We start from the raw sequence: 15932 nt of genomic DNA, 5'->3' as shown, positions 1-15932 counted from the left end.
TACCTTATTAGGCCTTACTTATTATACGACTAAGAATGGTTATACATACCATACCTACACATAAAGGGAGGTACATAGTTAACTAGAGTTCATTTCTGTAAAATTCTTCAAGAGGAGTAGTGGGTAGGTAGGTACCTACGTATAGGTACGTACTGATCTGGTACACGATTTAATAATACAGTGGCTGAAGGTGCACAATGGACTCGTATAACGAGAGTCATTTTCTCGTTCAGACACTTAAACATACAAAGGCAAGCCAATGGAACGTTCCCGATTATGTCCCGAGCGCATCCTGTAAATAGACGCTAGCTAAGAATTCTACCTTCCATTTTAAACTTTGACATGCTTTATGATTTCCTTTGATTAACTACAGTATATTGGTCTCGCAATACTTATGTTAATGGATGTTAGTACCTAGGTATCTACTTGCCTGCATTAACCTACCTATTTATTCATCACCACAAAAATACGATTTTGAACAGGTAGATATTTAGGTTCTCCAACTGTAGGTAATAGGTACAGGTTTCAGGTAGGTAGTTATTTAGGTTTTCCAACTCTAGGTAATAGGTTTTCCTCATGTTGGATAGGTAGGATTCCACCGTGAAAAATTATAGATATTGTTACAATGTCCCTCATTTGTGATGTAAAATGTAAACCCCTACGCGATAGGATGGACCATTTAAACAAATAAGGACTTAGGTACCTATGCTTAAGGCACACCACCATAGTGGCGGTATGTCCCCTCTTTGAGGAGTGGCTCGGGAGGAGTCACGGCGCCCTCACGTACCGCACGACGCAGGTCCTCACCGGACACGGTTGTTTCGGGAGGTACCTGCATCGAATTGGTCGTGAGGAGGCGCCCGGGTGTCACCACTGTGCGGACAGCCCCGGGACACGGTGGACCATACAGTCCAGGGCACCGCCGGGTACTCGTCGAGGCTTTAGGCGGCAGCGACCTCTCGCGTCCGTCCCTGGTTCAGGCCATGGTCCGGGGTGAGAGGGAATGGGATGCCGTCGCCTCCTTCTGCGAAGCAGTCATGCTCGAGAAGGAGGCGGCGGAACGTCAGAGAGTTCGCACCTCTCATCCTTACCTACATGTAATTTCCTATAGGTAGTATCGGGACACTTTTTTACCAGGGGCTGGTCACTGCCGTACTTGACTAGATTTCGGTAAAAAATTTAGAAAAGCGCCATCTGCAATCCTCTTCCTAAAGTATTTAATATCTTCAAGTGATAATAGATGGCTCTTTAATCAAAAATTAACTTCCATAAAATATCACTAAAATTATTGAAATCTAAAAATTATTTTATATATTAGTATTACGTAGGAAATCTATCAATTATTTTTATTAAATCTGTACACTATTTTATATACATAAATTATTTTTCTATAATTATTTTTTTGGTTGGCAATAAACCGTGCCAACTGCCAATGCTGAAGTTAGAATTTGAATTTTAATGGCGAGTACAGTACATACAATTTGTGTGTTAAGTTTTCGTCCATTTAAGTGTTTTCTGCTGTTGACTTGCGTTGATTTGAGTTTTACTCATCCGCTGTGTTTTCGGTGAATTAGTGAGTGAGTTGAGCTGTGCTCCTCTGTTTCATTGTTTCACATAACTTGCGAAAAGACGCCATTAGTGTTTAGTATTATTTGCGATAAAGACGCCTTTTTTGTGATATTTGTGAAATAGACACTGTTATTGTGTTATTAGCGATTAGAGACGCTTGTTTGAGTGCATATAATCATGCCGAGGCGGTGCGAATTGGGATGTTCACACAACCCGGGTAAGTGCTTTCTTTATCAAGTTCATAGTACCTAGGGCCCGATTCTGTTAATAGTATCATTAAGTTATTAATATCAAAATTGAATAGAAATTAAATCGCAATATCAGTTTTAACCATTTCGGGCATTCTGCTACTAATATTTATAAGACCAATCGTATTCCAACGACATTCGATTGGTTGCTATTGGTCTGCCGTTTTGGTTTATAGGTACATATTACCATATTATTCTTAGTCTATATTGCCATATTGCCTCAAAGTCGTGGTGGCCTAGTGGGTAAAGAGCCAACCTCACAAGTATGAGGGCGTGGGTTCGATTCCAGGTCAGGCAAGTACCCATGCAACTTTTCTAAGTTTGTATGTACTTTCTAAGTATATCTTAGAAACCAATGACTGTGTTTCGGATGGCACGTTAAACTGTAGGTCCCGGCTATCATTTAACATCCTTGGCAGTCGTTACGGGTAGTCAGAAGCCAGTAAGTCTGACACCAGTCTAACCAAGGGGTATCGGGTTGCCGGTAGCTGGGTTGAGGAGGTCAGATAGGCAGTCGCTCCTTGTACAGCACTGGTACTCAGCTGAATCCGGAATTATTCCCAATAGTCCCCTAGCTGTCCTCGGGGTGACAGCCGGAATTGTCTTCCAGTTATCACGGGGTGACAATTTGTGCCGACTGTTCCCTTTGAAAACTGACTAGAGGGACAAATGGGAATTTCTCAGTTGTCACCGGGGTGACATTTGCTACGGTTCCTTCTTCCTTCCTAAGAAAAAATGTAATTACCATAGATTTCAGGTTTTTTATTTATTATGTTACATAGAATCACATAAAAAAATATATATATTATTATTTTAACTAACACAATGTCAACAGGCTTACAAAAATCGATTTTTTTATAGTAGTTAATACTACTATAAAAACAAAACAACATTATGTTTCCTATAATAGGCACAATCACAGATAACTTTAATTAATACTAATCACAGATAATCACTAATGGTTAAGTTAAAAGTGCTTATTAGTCGCATGCTTATTTGTAACACAGTTTGTAATCTTGTTAAATTAAATAAAATTAAGAAAACGATTGGTGTTAATAGAAATTAATAATATGTGATGTACCTATTAAAGGAAACACAATGTTGTTTGTTATAAGAAATAAAACCTGAAATCTATGATAATTACATTTTTTTTCTTTGGAAGATTCTATGTAGCATAATAAATAAAAACCTGAAATCTATGGTAATTACATTTTTTTTCTTTGGAAGGAAGAAGGAACCGAGCAAATGTCACCCCGGTGACAACTGAGAAATAGACTTCCCATTTGTCCCCTCTAGTCAGTTTTCAAAGGGAACAGTAATCACCCGTGCTCAAAGGAGGAGCTAGAGGGACTACTACATAGTATAAAACAAAGTCGCTTTTTCTGTCATGTGTCATGTTGTATGTCCCTATGAACGCTCAAATCTTTAAAACTACGCAACGGATTTTGATGCGGTTTTTAATAGATAGAGTAACTCATGAGAAGGTTTTATGTATAATAACATCTATTAAATAATGGAGAAATACTGTTACCCGTGCGAAGCCGGGCGGGTCGCTAGTTGGGAATAATTCGAATCGGTTAGACTGGAAGCCGACCCCAACATAGTTGGGAAAAGGCTCGGAGGATGATGATATTGCCATATTGCAATCGTAAATCGTTTGCAGACAATATGATTCATTATTGAATCACAGAAAAGGATAAACACGTTTATTTAAAAGAAAAAATAGTGGAATGCCACATACGCTTCAATCGTAATTGAGTCGTGATTGGATCTCAGTCGGATGTGAATCGCATGTCGCTAAAGTAAAATTAGCAGGGGCAGGATTCTGCGCAATTTTTTCTTTGAAATAAACGTTTTTATCCTTTTCTGTCATTCAATAATGAATCATTTTGTCTGCAAATGATTTACGATTGCAATATGGCAATATAGACTAAGAATATTATGGTAATATAGACCAAAATGGCAGACCAATCGCAAACCAATCGAATGTCGTTGGAATACGATTGGTCTTATATTAGTAACAGAATGCCCGATATGGTTAAAAAAGCTGTTGCGATGCAATTTCTATTCAATTTTGACATTATTAACTTAACAGAATCGGGCCCCAGAATCGTGCTCCTGAAAGCTCCTAGTCATCCGGATAAACTTGTCATCACGGAGATACCAACTCAGTCAATTATAAGGTTGGGCGTTTAGAGAAACACAGTTCCTTACGAGTAACCATTTATTACTGAATCCCATATGAAATGATACATGATTTAATAAGATAGACATACATAGATAGACACGCGCACACATACATAGGTAATAGGTATTCATTCATACATACACTATACAATATCAGCATACAAACTTCATATTTTTGTAATTTATTTTTCAGGTGTGACACAACATCAATTTCCACACCCAGAAAAGAATCCTGAGTTATTCAAAGCCTGGGTTAATATAGTTGGTGGAAAACTGGAGACTGCAGATGATATCAAATTTTACAGAAAGCGAGTCATCTGTGACATACATTTTGCAGACAAGTTTAAGAATCGCAACAACCGTTTAAATAACATAGCTGTTCCTACTCTCCATCTTCAGGGTAAGATTTAGATCTTTATTCTTGAACTAGATCGCAATGCCACCTACTGAGTTAAAATTGCCATTAAGAAAACAAAATTCTTAATTATTCACAATTAAACTGAACTGAAATCTTTTAGGCCACCTGTTTGCAGTATATTAATATTTAATTGGATATAAAATGCAGTTCATTCACCCCTTAACCAACTCGGTGAAGGTTGTTGTTTAGTGGGATCTTAGACTTGTTTTACTATTTCCAGGTGCTCCATCACAAGATGCTCATATGCCTCCTGCAACTCCACATATACCAACTGAACTTCCTATGCCTGAACATAATATATGGAATCTGCCTTCTACATCAAAGCAAATAGTCACTGGTACGTAAATGCTTGGCTACCTACATTCTCAAATTATGTTTAACTAGCTGCCATAATTAAATACTGCATTTTTTATAATAATAATCCCCATGGGGCCACCTTGACGTGATGGGGAAGGCATGAACGCTTAAAGAAGTCAGTAAGAACTAGACGACCCTGTGCCAATTGGTAAACATGAGGTACCATCAGAAAATATAGTCATAACACCTCGGCTAACCCTTTCCAACTAACGGTCCCAACTTCCCAACTAACCTTCCCTTTCCCTTTACCTTCTCTTCAGTGTCTGATAAAATATATATCTTATTACTTTAAAATATGTACTCTGCAGTCACCTTCTCTCTTTCACCTCTTAACTTTTCTTTTCTTAAGTTTTAAAACATTGCTCCTAATATAATTTAATGCGACTACGAAATAGAGTAATAATACCCCAGGCGGGTACCGGAGCTAATCGCGATGGAGAATCCCGCCCCTTTGTATTCTGGGTGGGGGCGACGCTTTTAAATTTCATTTTTTCATAGATACCTTTAAGGCCACCTGTTTGCAGTATAGTAATATTTAATTGGATATAAAATACTGTTCATTCACCCTTAACCAACTCGGTGAAGGTTGTTGTTTAGTGGGATCTTAGACTTGTTTTACTATTTCCAGTTGCTCCATCACAAGATGCTCATATGCCTCCTGCAACTCCACATATACCAACTGAACTTCCTATGCCTGAACATAATATATGGGATCTGCCTTCTACATCAAAGCAAATAATCACTGGTATGTAAACGCTTGGCTACCTACATTCTCAAATTATGTTTAACTAGCTACCATAATTAATTACTGCATTAAGTAATATGTAACTGTTGTGTAGTCATTACAAACACACTTCAACTTGATTTATTGTAATGACAATTTAGGTTAATAATCCTCATGTAACTCACACTAGTAATTTTGATGTTTACAATGACAATGGTGAATTATTATTATTTTATTTTCAGCTGCACCTCCCAATGCGTGTGTTATAGCAGCAGAACATAATTATTGCAGTAAACATGGTATACAACAAAGACGGAAACTTAAAGGAGACAAAAGTAAGTGCCAATGTAGTTTATACCATAAGATATCCAAAAAAAATGTTTATACATAGGCTACTTTTTATCTGGGTGTGGAAAGTAGTAAAGTAAAAGTTTTTTTTTTTTTGCAGAAAAACTGAAATCAACTTCATCGCTGGAGAATGAATTAAAGATTTCAAGATTCCAAATGAAGAATTTAAAAACCGAAATTATTCGGTTACGTAAACGGAGTAGTAGTTTGAAAGAAAGATTAGCCAGCGTTGATAAAATTAGCAATACAAATTGTTTAAAAAAAATAACGAGAAATATGACAACTGCAGCAAAAATATTCACAAACATGCAGTACACCCAAACTCACAAGAGAGCTCGTGGGCGGAGGTTTACTTTAAAGGAAAAAGTTTTGTCTCTCTCCATGTACAAAAAGAGTCCCAAGAGTTATACTCTTTTATATAAATACTTTACATTGCCCTCTATAAAATCATTAAAAAGGCTTCTTGCGAAAATTGAAATAGAGTCGGGCTAAATAAGTTTTTATTCATAAAAATGAGAAAGACTGTGAAGGAATTAAGTCCAGAAGATCGCCTCTGCTGTCTTATTTTTGACGAGATGTCAATATCGCCGCAGATCCATTACGACGGATCTAAGGATAAATTAAAGGGATTCGCTTGGCGTAGTAAAAAAATTGCTGACCATGTTTTAGTTTACATGGTCAAAGGATTAAAGAAAAAATTTAAACAGCCTGTTGCATACTTTTTTACAAATTCTGTTAACAAAGCAGAATTAAAAGCCTTGACTATAAAAGTCATTAAATATGTTCAGGGTACAGGGCTTAATATTTTGTGCACAGTGTGCGACCAAAGCACAGTAAATGTCAGTGTAGTGAATGAAATTATTGAAGATAGTAGAATAAAATTCATAAAAGAAAATAAGGAATGGAGACATGATGTAATGGAAGTAGGAAATCTAAAATTATCCCATTATTTGATGTCCCTCATTTATTGAAAGGGTAAGAAACAATTTACTTACGAAGGACTTAAAATATTTCGACTTCGAAGAAAAGGTTGAAAAGACGATAAAATGGGAATATTACCAGAAAATTTATGAAGCGGACAAATTACATGGTGAATTAAAAATATGTCAGAAACTAACTGATGAACATATTTATGTGGAGAAAATAAAAAATGAAGGTCAAACACGCAACCCAAATTTTTAGCCGCAGTGTTGCTACAGCTGCAGAACATTTATCTGCTAGGGCGATTTATCTAATGAGTGCCGCCAAGTAATTACATTTACCAAAATGATGGACAATTTATTTGATTCCTTAAATTCAAGCTCATTTAATATGATACATGGAAAAATGTATAAATGTGGTGTTAGAAACAATTCTCCTCATCATGAATTATGGGAAAATGCCAAAAAGGTATTAAAATCAATAAAATTTATTAAAGTTAAAAAAGAAAAGGAAAATAAAATAAGATTAATTGAAACGAGTTCGGTACCTTCAATAAAAATTTTATACGTACTATTGAGGGCATGCAACAGTTGTGGAAAATATTATCCCAAAAATATTTATTTGATACAATGATGACCAGAAACTTTAACCAGGACCCACTGGAAAATTTTTTTGGGAACATTAGAAGTTTTGGGGTGAGGAATACGGCACCCAACACAATTAGCTTTGAAGGTGCCTATAAATCACTTCTTTTAAATAATTATAACTCACCCCATTCACTTAACGCTAACTGTGAAAATGATGACAATGATTGTCTTCAGACATTGAGTTTCTTTTTGGAAGACAAACTTTTAGAAAACACTTCTAATGTTCCCAGTAATGAGGTTCTACCATTTCAGCAAGAAGAAAATGACGAAATTGAGGTGCCTTTTATAAATTTAAATTCTGAGCCTGCTGATGCTGGTCAGGCCAATTATGTATGTGGGTGGGTGCTGGCTAAATGTTTTAAAAAAGTTGCTAAATCATGCAGGCACTGCAAAACTGAACTAACTGGCGACAGTCAATTAAAATCAAATAGTTATATAAGGGCAAAAGAATATACAAAAGGAAAACATTGTCTGTTGTATCCCAATATAGTGGCGGAAAAAGTTTTAAAGACATACAAAATATTGTAGTAGAAATTTTGAAAAAGAATGTGCCAAAACTAAATTAAAAGAAAAGATAAAAATGTTTTAGACATATTTGTGGATTATCCTTTCACCTGCGATATCCACAAGATAGAATTAAGAAATGTTTTTGAAAACATTACAATAAATATTTTGGTATATAGTTGGTGCCGCTCAATTAATCGAATTTTATCAGGTAAAATCCAATATCGTGATGAGGATGATGAAACTAAACTTTCAGCACAAATTTATTACAATAAACATAAACATAAGTAAATATGATTTTTATTTAATTCCAGGTCGCCTACTAAGTACTTTCTAAATGTTCCTACATAACGTTGTTCTGTTGAGTTGTAGTAATCTGTGTTGTATTTCCATATTTCAATAAATAACTATTTTCTACATTCTGTGGCTATATTTTGTAAGTACGTACGTATGAACAAATTCCCTAGAATATCTATAGACGGTTATTCGTCATCTCGACACACTAAACTCACCACGAATGTGTCGAGTTGGTGAAACTCAAAATTTGTACATTTATCATGTCGTCAACTCGCCACGTCAAGATTTTAATTCGTGTCCAGTTAGTGAAACTTAGATTTTATCACTTTTATGTTTTCGCCAAGTTTGGGAATCAACTTTTCGCGTTTCAAACGTTTGCAAAATGGACGTTCAGTGGCCGATGATGTTTGTGACACAATGTATCCAGTTGGCGAAAACATAAAAGTGATAAAATCTAAGTTTCACTAACTGGACACGAATGAAAATCTTGAGTGGCGAGTTGACGACATGATAAATGTACAAATTTCGAGTTTCACCAACTCGACACTTTAATGGTGAGTTTAGTCTGTCGAGATGACGAATAACCTGTAGACAATACTGATGTATACATGTGTGTGAAATGGGATGTACGCACACATAAACAATTTGTTTCGGCAGACGATACCAGATGGCGCTTCAAAAATCGTTTGAAGGTTGCAGAAAAAAATCGAAGTGGGTTCTCTATTCCCAATCTATTTACTATACTCTATGTTTTTTACACACATTGCACGGTCGGTTACTGTTAAATACTAAAGATATTTATTTATTCATAATTATAACACACAGACCGTAGCCAACAAATGTTGATCGTACCGGGAATCGAACCCTGGACCTTCAGTTCGGCAACCGACATGGTGGCAATTTCGCCATTATTAAATAGATAAGTGAACTAATAAATTAATAAAACAAAAATATGTATTGAAGGCATTTATTAATATACAAAAATATACATAAATACATAACAAATACCTAAATTACGCTTCTCATAATGCTAACTAAAAGAAATGAAGAAAACATTACAACACATTACAACTAGGCTCTAATAAATAGAAAAAATACCTCGTACCTACACTGTGACAATTTAAAAATATTTAGTTCATTAAACTTTACCTAATTCATTTTCAAATGCAATTATGATTGATACTCAAATACGAGGCAAACACTTAATTATACATTACCATAATAAAATCAATTAAAAGTTTTAACTCTAGAAAAAATAAAAACAAATCAGTCCAGTTGACAAAGGTAAGGCCTTTCATGAAATATGATTAAATGAAGACAATGCTACTCTGAAACTACACGTTGCAAGAAATAATGAGTATTGACTTTATTTTGGCAAAGTAATATATTACCTTTTGTCCATTTTAAATGTACGATATCTACTTACCCATCCGATAAACAAAAAGGGCTGTGGTTTACAATCATGTAGTGACTTATTGCTTGTTAAGTGAGCATAACCATACAGTAAAAATACTTACAAATAATGTATAAAAGTGCATTACAATTCTAATCATAAGATCAAATTGTACTAGGATACGGTTAAGTGCATTTAGGCCATCTATTTACTGCCTATGCTGATCTTATTATATCTCATGAAAATACTTTGTACCTTTGTACCAAGTATCGTTCTTATTTAAAATCTATTGCAGACATGATTTACGTCAAATTAATAGTGATTATCTGATTAAAATTTAGGTATGTAACATAACACATGCATAACAAGTAAAGATCATGTTTATTTTACTATATAGGTAAGTACCTACATACTGCATATTTTTATAAATGAGATAAATATGTAGGCCATCTTGACGTAGAATAGTATACTAGGTAAGTATCCATTCAGTCTTAGGCATTTAACAAAAGAATTTAAATTAAGCAATACACATAAAAATGGCCACATGGAATTAACATTTGAGACTCACTTAAATCTATATGACGTACAAACAGGTCACTTTTTCTTAGCTTTATCAAGTCAGTTCACACTAGTAATTTTATATGTCTATTTATTGTATCTCTACATTTTGTACTATCCTATAACTTTTTCTTCTTATTGGAACGTTTACGAGTCTTTTTCCTTTTACCATCGTCTGAACTGGAGCTTGAAGAACTGCTAGAGTCAGTGCTTGATGATGAACTAGAACTGGTGCTGTCACTACTACTAGTGCTTGATGTGGAATATTTCTTCTTCCTTCTTTTCAAAGACTTTTTCTTGCGGTCATCATCGCTCGAAGAACTGGATTCACTACTAGAAGAGCTAGATTCTGTTGAACTATCGGATGATGTTGATGGTTTACGCTTCTTTTTTGCATTCCTCTTAGATTTTTCAATTTTCTTTTCACTGTGTTTAGATTTGGAAGTGGTCTTGTGTTTTCTCTTCTCATCAGTAGGTGTTGGTGTCCTAGGTTCTGTACTGTGTGATTCTTTTTTAGACCTTTTGCTTGGAACTTGTTCCATATCTTCACTACTAAGCTTTGATTTTCTGCTCTTACTTTCCTTTTCTGATCTTCTATCAACTTTGTCTTGTTTACTTTTGTGATCTTTATATTTTTCTCTACCCTTCTGCCTGGATGGAGATCTTGACTGCTCAGTGTTAGAATCTTCTTTATTTCTTTTATTCTCAAGTTTTTTTGAATCATTTTTGTACTCTTTATTGTGTTTATCAGAATCTCTGAAAACATTTTGGCCAACTTGATCATTTTCTTTCCTTTCATTTTCATATTTATTAGAATGATGATGTTTATATTCTTTGGCATTATGCTCTGAATTCTTTGCAAGATTGTGGTCTGAATTATTTATATTTTTATCATTTTCTTGTTTACTAGATTCCCTTTTATACTCTTTGTTTCTATCAATATTCTTTGAATTATTGTGGTCAGTGGATTTCTCGCGTTTTTGTTCATTTGCATTTCTATCATACTCATTTTTATGACTTCTGATACTTTTGTCAGAGTAATTATAGCTATTTCTATCATCTCTCAGTCTGTTGTCATGTTTGGAACGACTCCTACTTCTTCTCCGATGGGACTTTTCTTCTTCTCGATTTGTTCTGTGATTGGATTCTTTTTCATGTCTGTAATGCCTGTCTGACCTTCTTTCTTTATCTCTGTTTCTTTCCCGCTCATCTGTTTTTCTATTGTTACTGTATTCATTTCTATCATTTCTGTCACGGTTTCTATGTTCATCATCTCTATTTTTTGAATGGACAGATTTATTGTTTTTCATATGGTTTCCTCGTTCTCTCTCTTTGGCCTCATCATCATTGAAGTACTTGACTCCTCTGCCTTTGCCCAACCATTTCATTTTAGATACAGATTGAGAAAAGTCGACATGAATTCGTCTGTCATCTATTAAAACATTGTCCATTTTAAAATATGCATCTTCACATGACTTTTTATCTCCAAATTCAATAAAAGCATATTGTAAAGAGTCACCTGTTTTCTTATCTCTTATAACTTCACAGCTAACTATTTTACCAAACCTGCTAAATATAATTTCTAGATCATCATCTGTTGTGACTGGATTGAGTTTACAAACAAAGAGTACATTTTCAGGGGGGGCGATATCAGCATCAGGCAAGTCACCGACAATTTCTAGAATAGTGGCTCGGGCTTTAGCTTCTTTCTCTTCAATGATCTCTTGTATTTCCGCAGCAGATTTACCTTGGGTTTCATCAATTTCTTCATCTGGAGCAATTCTGCCACCCTTGAGACGCTCAGCACTTGGTGATGGAGATCTAGATGGTGCTCTTAGCCCTTTAGGGTCATTGAAGGGATCTTCCAGAACTACGGTGTGAGTAATACGCACGTCGCGGTACGGCCGGTGACCTTCATCACATATCACGTCATTCAGCTTTCTTAGTACATCATGCCCTTCAGTAACCTCTCCAATAACGCAATGTATTCCGTCTAGAGAGTCCAAGTCAGAAGCGAGCGTGAAGAAGAACTGCGAACCAATCATCATATCCCCTGTTCCAACCATTGAGAGCAGGCCGACGTCTGTGTGCCGAATTTTCGGCATCTTCTCGCCTGAGAAGAATCTTTTCTCTGGCCCTTCCAGCAGCCCGAATATAGACTGTCCCCCGGAACCTTCACCTGAAGGATCTCCCGTCTGGGCTATAAAACCACTCCTGATCGTATGAAACAAGTTAAAGTTGTAGTATTTCATCTTGCACAGCTTCAGAAAGTTTAAACATGTTACGGGTCGTTGATCCAGATATAAATCAACTGTGATGTCCCCGAGGGTTGTTTCAATCACTACTGCCATTGTGAATCTAGTTCAGTTTCCAATAATCTTTAATCATTAATTATCATTTCATTGAAATAAATCCAAAACTTTGATATCTATGCCCTAGAATTCTAAAAACTTTGACACATCATACGAAGAAATAAATACACATAACCTCACTTTTACTAAATTATTGCCACTTAAAAAAATAAATACCGGAATATTGTAGCAAATGTAGGAAAAAAGTAATATTGGGCGCTTGATTTAGTTTCTTGTTTTTCTTTTTCTTAGAATAAAAGATAAACAATTAGGTAGTCAAAAAAAGATTTTTTTAAGTGCAAACTTTGCACTTACTTAACTTTGTAACTTTGTTTATTACTGGTTGTACACTTACTGCCATCTACAGGGGATCGTCCTATACAGTTCGCCAGTTTTAGCAAGCTCGGTTCATGTTGTACAGTCTTAGTTACATTACAAAATACTAGATAGCGTATTTTTATAAATAACAAATATTAAGAAATCAGTTCGTAAAAGCAGTAATACTATAAAATGTAGTTGGAGAACTATGTTTCGTATTTTTCCTTGCAAAAACTGCTAAACGGATGTTAATAAAACTTTATAAGAGATCCAGGTAGGGAGGATATCAAGTCCAGTTATTTTAATCTTGAACGCTGTTTTTGTTTGTGGCACCCTAGCTCTTATTAAATGGATAAGTCGCTTTAGATGCTGGTTTCCCTGCGATGGTGTTTAAACAAAAGTCATTAAAATCATCATCAATGCTTAGGTACTAAGCTGTTTTGTCATAAGCGGAAGGAATCGGTAAAAAAATTACTACAAATAAAAATAAACTTTCTCAAGCTCCCAAAACCTGCCTAACACCTGGGTTTTAAAGATTTAGTAGTAGGTAAGTATATAGTACGAGTCTGTTTCGTAACAATTTTCAATATCGAGGTGTCGAACGCAGGCCATGCAATTCACCACTTTTCAACTCACGGTTCTAGAAAATCTAATAAAGGCAGTTTCACTCGCCCTGCTTCCGCCCTCACCCCTAATAAAGTGACTATTGAAAATTTACCAACCATTCTTCCAAGAATATAAGGTTAGCTGGCATGAGTGACGATCTTTCCTAAATCCATTTACAAAGCACTCGAAATAGAATTTTATTTCCTTGCCATAAGGTTGTAATTGTAACATCATTGCAGTTTTAAGGTGGTTTAAAATTGTTCCCGCTTCTAGATAGCAGGGCTACGTGTAGAAATAATAAAATAAGGCCTACTCGATGGAAAATATGATATAAACAAAACGACACGTGCGCTGCACGCCAACAATTCCTTGTTCACTTTTGGAGGTAATTTCGAGCCCCTTTTTTAATTTCGATATGTCCGATGGTCCTACGAGAAGGCACTTACCTATATGCAGACTTTGATTTTATACCTAGATGCACAAATAATAATACTCGAAAATTGAAATGGTGTGGCGTTTTTAAAAACAGCGACAAAAGGCGGACGAGCTTTGTTGAAAATTCGTATTGAAGTAGTGGCGCACGTACGAATAGAATAGAACCGTAAACATTTGCACTAGTGATTGCGAGTGTTGTTTGTTGTCGAGTCGGCGGAAACTATCGCGTGTGTTGGGACACCTTATAGGCAACCCTCATGAGACAGAAATACCTACACAATTTGTAGCTGATAAAATAATTATAAACCATGCTTTAGTCTGAGTACCTTTGCCTTATTTCATTACCTACTTACCAAAAAGTTTTTATGCAAACCTGTCAGTCAAGACAAGTCTGGCTGAATGCGCCCAAAAAATAAATCGGATGCCATTTAAAAAAAAGTGTTTAATTTTTTTTTTCTGTAGTAAATGGCTATCGTAATTTTTTCTGACCATTTTTGGCCAGTGAGAACTGAGAACGTTGATTGGATAGACATGGAGGATAAACAAAAAAGTTTCATTTTATATCAATGAAATTCTTTTTTTTTCTGTAATGAAAGGATAATTTTTGAACATAGGGCTGTAAAATACGAAGCCTATTTTGCGTATTTGTTTAAATGCTATTTTTCCTTTACCCATGACCTTTATGTTTAATTATTTACTAATTATTTTTGAGTCAATGTAAGTCCTAACTATAATATTATAAATGTGAAAGTAACTCTGTCTGTCTGTCTGTCTGTCTGTCTGTCTGTCTGTCTGTCTTTTCTTCACGCCTAAACTACTGAACCGATTTGTGTGAAATTTGGTACAGACATAGTTTGGAACTTGAGAAAGGACATAGGATAGTTTTTATTAAAAAAATATATATAAAAATAAAATTTATTCCGAACATATAGCGCCATCTATTGGTCAAACCAAAAATATGCCGGAAGTCACTATTCCATGCGAACGAAGTCGCGGGCAAAAGCTAGTATAGTCTATATCTATGAATGTATAACACAATATGATCTCCATGAAAAAGCAATCAAATCGCGAGTGAGCGTCAAACCGAGGCTACAAATAACACTGGATGTATTTTTAAGGAGGCATCGTAGGCCAGGGTTGGTTGACGCTTGTATTTCCATACAAATGTTGCATAATTTAAAAGGACTCTGAATGTGCTGCTCGCCTTATAAAACTCGAATTTTATACGATTCGTTACGTAGATCGTCGCACTAATATTATGTGAATGCATTTAGATGGTGAGGTTTGTTGTTCTGAACAGTATTTTTTTTTTCTAAGAATTTATATCTATTCCACTTAGTAAAAAGTACTTTTTGGTTCTATTTAGTCCAAATAACAATGGTAAAGTAGGTAAGGTATGCGAGTGGCAAGATAGGTTTCTGACTGACCGATATTTTAAACCACTTGCAATACAATAAACGTATTCAAGACGTATACCTAAACAAACAATTATTTTTAGATAATCTACCTTCAGGAGTAAGGGCGAATGAAAATATTCGGCCGATATTGCCTACGCCGTAGTCCTACGTAAATATGTAGCACTTACTACGAAGCTCCATTTTTTGTCGATAAACAGAAGATAAGAAAAAAACACAAGGCGAAAGATCCCCAGTAATCTTATAAAGCCAAAATACAAGCCAATAAATGAACATTGTGTCCGGAAGACGCCCTACTGTTAGATTTAATCTGTTTAGAGTTCGCCGTAAAACGTAGCCGATAAAATAAAGTGAGGCGCGCAAAAATCTCCTTGTCTTATCGCTATCCAGCAAGATTACACATAAAAATGTTAAATGATCTTGAACGTGTATTGAAAAAAATACGGGGGAAATGGCGGGAGAAATTGGAAGATGGCCGCGCGCTGTCATAGAGTGCGTTCTTTGCTTATAACATGTTCGACTCAACATCAGTCGAAAATTTTGTGTTCCGTCATTGTATTAATTTGATTAGATAAGATCATATCATAGCCACTTTCTAGAACAAATCAAAGCACCTCGTTGACACTTCCCGTAACC

The 15932-nt window shown here is 35.4% G+C and overlaps 2 protein-coding genes across 3 annotated transcripts; one reads left to right on the top strand and one right to left on the bottom strand.

The window, feature by feature from the left end:
- Nucleotides 1-1132: 1132 nt before the first annotated feature.
- LOC135118091 (uncharacterized) lies at nt 1133-6773 on the top strand. 2 transcript variants are annotated; one of them, XM_064039124.1, is made up of 6 exons: nt 1133-1786; nt 4198-4404; nt 4643-4759; nt 5408-5524; nt 5746-5838; nt 5952-6773. In XM_064039124.1, exons 1-6 carry the CDS (start codon nt 1747-1749, stop codon nt 6341-6343), a joined length of 966 nt encoding a protein of 321 aa, XP_063895194.1. In that variant the 5' UTR covers nt 1133-1746; the 3' UTR covers nt 6344-6773. The 2 variants fall into 2 exon arrangements, with proteins under 2 accessions (XP_063895194.1, XP_063895195.1); XM_064039125.1 differs by lacking the exon at nt 5952-6773 and having other exon boundaries at nt 5408-5838.
- A 2400-nt stretch (nt 6774-9173) lies between these two features.
- LOC110382238 (peptidyl-prolyl cis-trans isomerase sig-7) lies at nt 9174-12666 on the bottom strand. The gene has a single exon (XM_021342765.3). The coding sequence runs from the start codon at nt 12520-12522 to the stop codon at nt 10291-10293; it is 2232 nt and encodes a 743-aa protein (XP_021198440.3). The 5' UTR covers nt 12523-12666; the 3' UTR covers nt 9174-10290.
- Between the last annotated feature and the right edge of the window lie 3266 nt (nt 12667-15932).

This window comes from Helicoverpa armigera, chromosome 18 (assembly GCF_030705265.1).
Source record: "Helicoverpa armigera isolate CAAS_96S chromosome 18, ASM3070526v1, whole genome shotgun sequence".
NCBI classification, from domain to species: domain Eukaryota; kingdom Metazoa; phylum Arthropoda; class Insecta; order Lepidoptera; family Noctuidae; genus Helicoverpa; species Helicoverpa armigera.
The sequence above is the reverse complement of the archived record's forward strand: the minus strand, read 5'-3'. Positions and strand labels throughout refer to the sequence as shown.